Consider the following 2,263-nt stretch of genomic DNA (forward strand, 5'->3'; position numbering starts at 1 on the left):
GCCGGCAGGCTTCTGGACCAAAATAAAAAGCACGCTCGGATCCCGCACCACCCCCACCGCCTTCTGCCCTTCTTCCTCGTTCCTCCACCATCCTACCAGTAACAGGCAGCAGCCAGGCGTGGCGAGCCCACCGCCGCCGCGCCACGCTCATCCTCTCCCGCCTTCTCTTCTCTCCCTTCTCCCTCCCACCGCGCCACCACCATGGCCGCCGTACCCCAGCCTCCACGCAAGCCGACGAACTTTCTGGGGGTCGAGGAGTTCCCCGACGACCTGGTGGTGTCGATACTCGGCCGCGTCCCGTGCAAGGACGACCGCGGCAGCATGTCCCTCGTCTGCAAGGCGTGGCACGACAGGATCGACCGCCTCATCAAGACTGAGGCCGAGGCCGCGCCGCCCGCGCCCGCGCCACCGCCGCTCCCGTGGCTCCTCCTCCCCTCGCGCTCCCGCAACGACCCCGCCTTCTTCCGCGCCGCTTGCGTTCTCAGCGGCTGCTGCGTCCACCCCCACCACAGCCACCTCACCATCCTCCCGCCCGGGGCGCGCTTCGTCGGCTCCTACGACGGCGCCTGGATCTTCCTCTACTTCGACGAGACGCACACGCACACGCACCGCCTCCTCAACCTCCGCACAGGACAAGCCCGCATGCTCCCGGAAGCGCTCGTCCGCGTTCGCGAGGGACACCGGTTTGTCTACAGTATGGTCATGCTCGCCGCCACGCTCTCGTCGTCGCCGGACGACTCGAACTGCGTCGGCGCCACCATCATTGCGCGGGAGCGGGATCAAGCCCCAGACGAGTTTTTGCAGCATCCTTTCAATCGCTGGATTGTGTTCTGGCGAATGGGCTGGAAGCTGGCGCACCAATTGGTTGCAGTCGGGGACGTGGCTGCGGCTGTGGACGACCTGGCTCTGTGCCTTACGGAGGACGTCGTCTACCACGACGGCGCCTTCCATGTTCTGCTCACCCGTGGCGGAGCCTACCAAACCCTCGTGTGTACGCCGGAAGCGAATCCTGAAGATCCTACGGCCCTGAATGTCAATGGGGTGGTTCGCCGCTTCATGCCGCCCGGAGAGCGCATCTCCGGCCAGAACGCCACCGTGCGCGCTCGATACCTCGTCGTGTCCCGCGGCGAACTGCTCATGGTCGTCAGGTACACGACTGGTGCTGATCATCAGACGTCCAAGTTCAAGGTGTTCCGGGCGACGACACGGCCGCAGATGCCTGACGGCGACGGCGACTTCCCCGTGGCTCAGTACCCCTGGGAATGGAGCGAGATGGACACGCTGGATGGCCGGATTCTGTTCGTCGGGTATGGCTGCTCCAGGTCCTACGAAGCGGATGAGGATAGGTACCCAGGCTTCGAGCCCGGCATCTACTTCTTGGATGATGGCGCGTTCTGCGAGGCACTCATGATCGGCGACGCCAATACCAGGCCGTACCCCTGCAGGGACAATGGGATGTGGTCCGAATCCGAAGGCAGTATCCAGCGCTGCTTCCCGCCTCCAAACTCATCGGACTACTCTCCTCCGGTTTGGCTTCTCCCTTGAGGCGACAGGCCTTTTCCATTGGCTACTGTAAGTTTGATTTGTTTGAGATCATGTTAATTGACGTTCTGAGGTAGTTGCTGATTCCAATCTTGATCGAGTGTTAGGTAGATGCTGGTTGCAATATTCAGAGTGAGAATAGTTGCTGATTGCAATATTCAGAGTGAGACTAGTTGCTGATTGGCTGATTGCAAATTGCAATATCCAGAGTGAGTAGCTGTTCAAATTACACATACTGCTGCTTCGATTGCTAAACCTGAATCCAATGTTCTCTGATTTCTGTCTGCGGTGTTGCATCTGTTTTCTTTACTAAATGAAGAGAAAGCAATGGTTGCTGTCCATGGCAGTTCGATTTGCTTGTTTGTTCAATCGGGTTTGAACATGTATTTGCTACTGCTATGGGTCTTCCTTAACTGGAAGTGCAAGGGACCTGAACCAGTCAGATTCTGTATCCAAACTCATTCACAGTATATATTAGACTCTTGTCTTGCTGCTCAGATCAGTGATATTGTCATGGCATGATGGTTGTTGATTAGTCTAGTACAATGCTACACTCTAGTTGAACTGTGACCTCAAGAAGCTAGCAAAGCCTTCTTTCAATTTCAGTAATCACTTTGCAACAACATATCTGTGCATTGAATTGTTTGATTTTGTGATTATGTCATCTTCTGAACAATTTCCAGTATTCAAACCCATATTGTTATGGAGTTCTCTTTGTCTG

At 56.6% G+C, this 2,263-nt stretch overlaps 1 protein-coding gene across 1 annotated transcript; it reads left to right on the forward strand.

Annotated features, from left to right (window-relative positions):
- LOC8071552 lies at positions 202-2,044 on the forward strand. The gene has a single exon (XM_002449256.2). The coding sequence runs from the start codon at positions 202-204 to the stop codon at positions 1,543-1,545; it is 1,344 nt and encodes a 447-aa protein (XP_002449301.1). The 3' UTR covers positions 1,546-2,044.

Source organism: Sorghum bicolor, chromosome 5 (genome assembly GCF_000003195.3).
Source record: "Sorghum bicolor cultivar BTx623 chromosome 5, Sorghum_bicolor_NCBIv3, whole genome shotgun sequence".
NCBI classification, from domain to species: domain Eukaryota; kingdom Viridiplantae; phylum Streptophyta; class Magnoliopsida; order Poales; family Poaceae; genus Sorghum; species Sorghum bicolor.

What these genes read in the sequence shown, in the direction of transcription:
- LOC8071552 (XM_002449256.2), top strand. Translation starts at nt 202, where the DNA reads ATGGCCGCCGTACCCCAGCCTCCACGCAAGCCGACGAACTTTCTGGGG.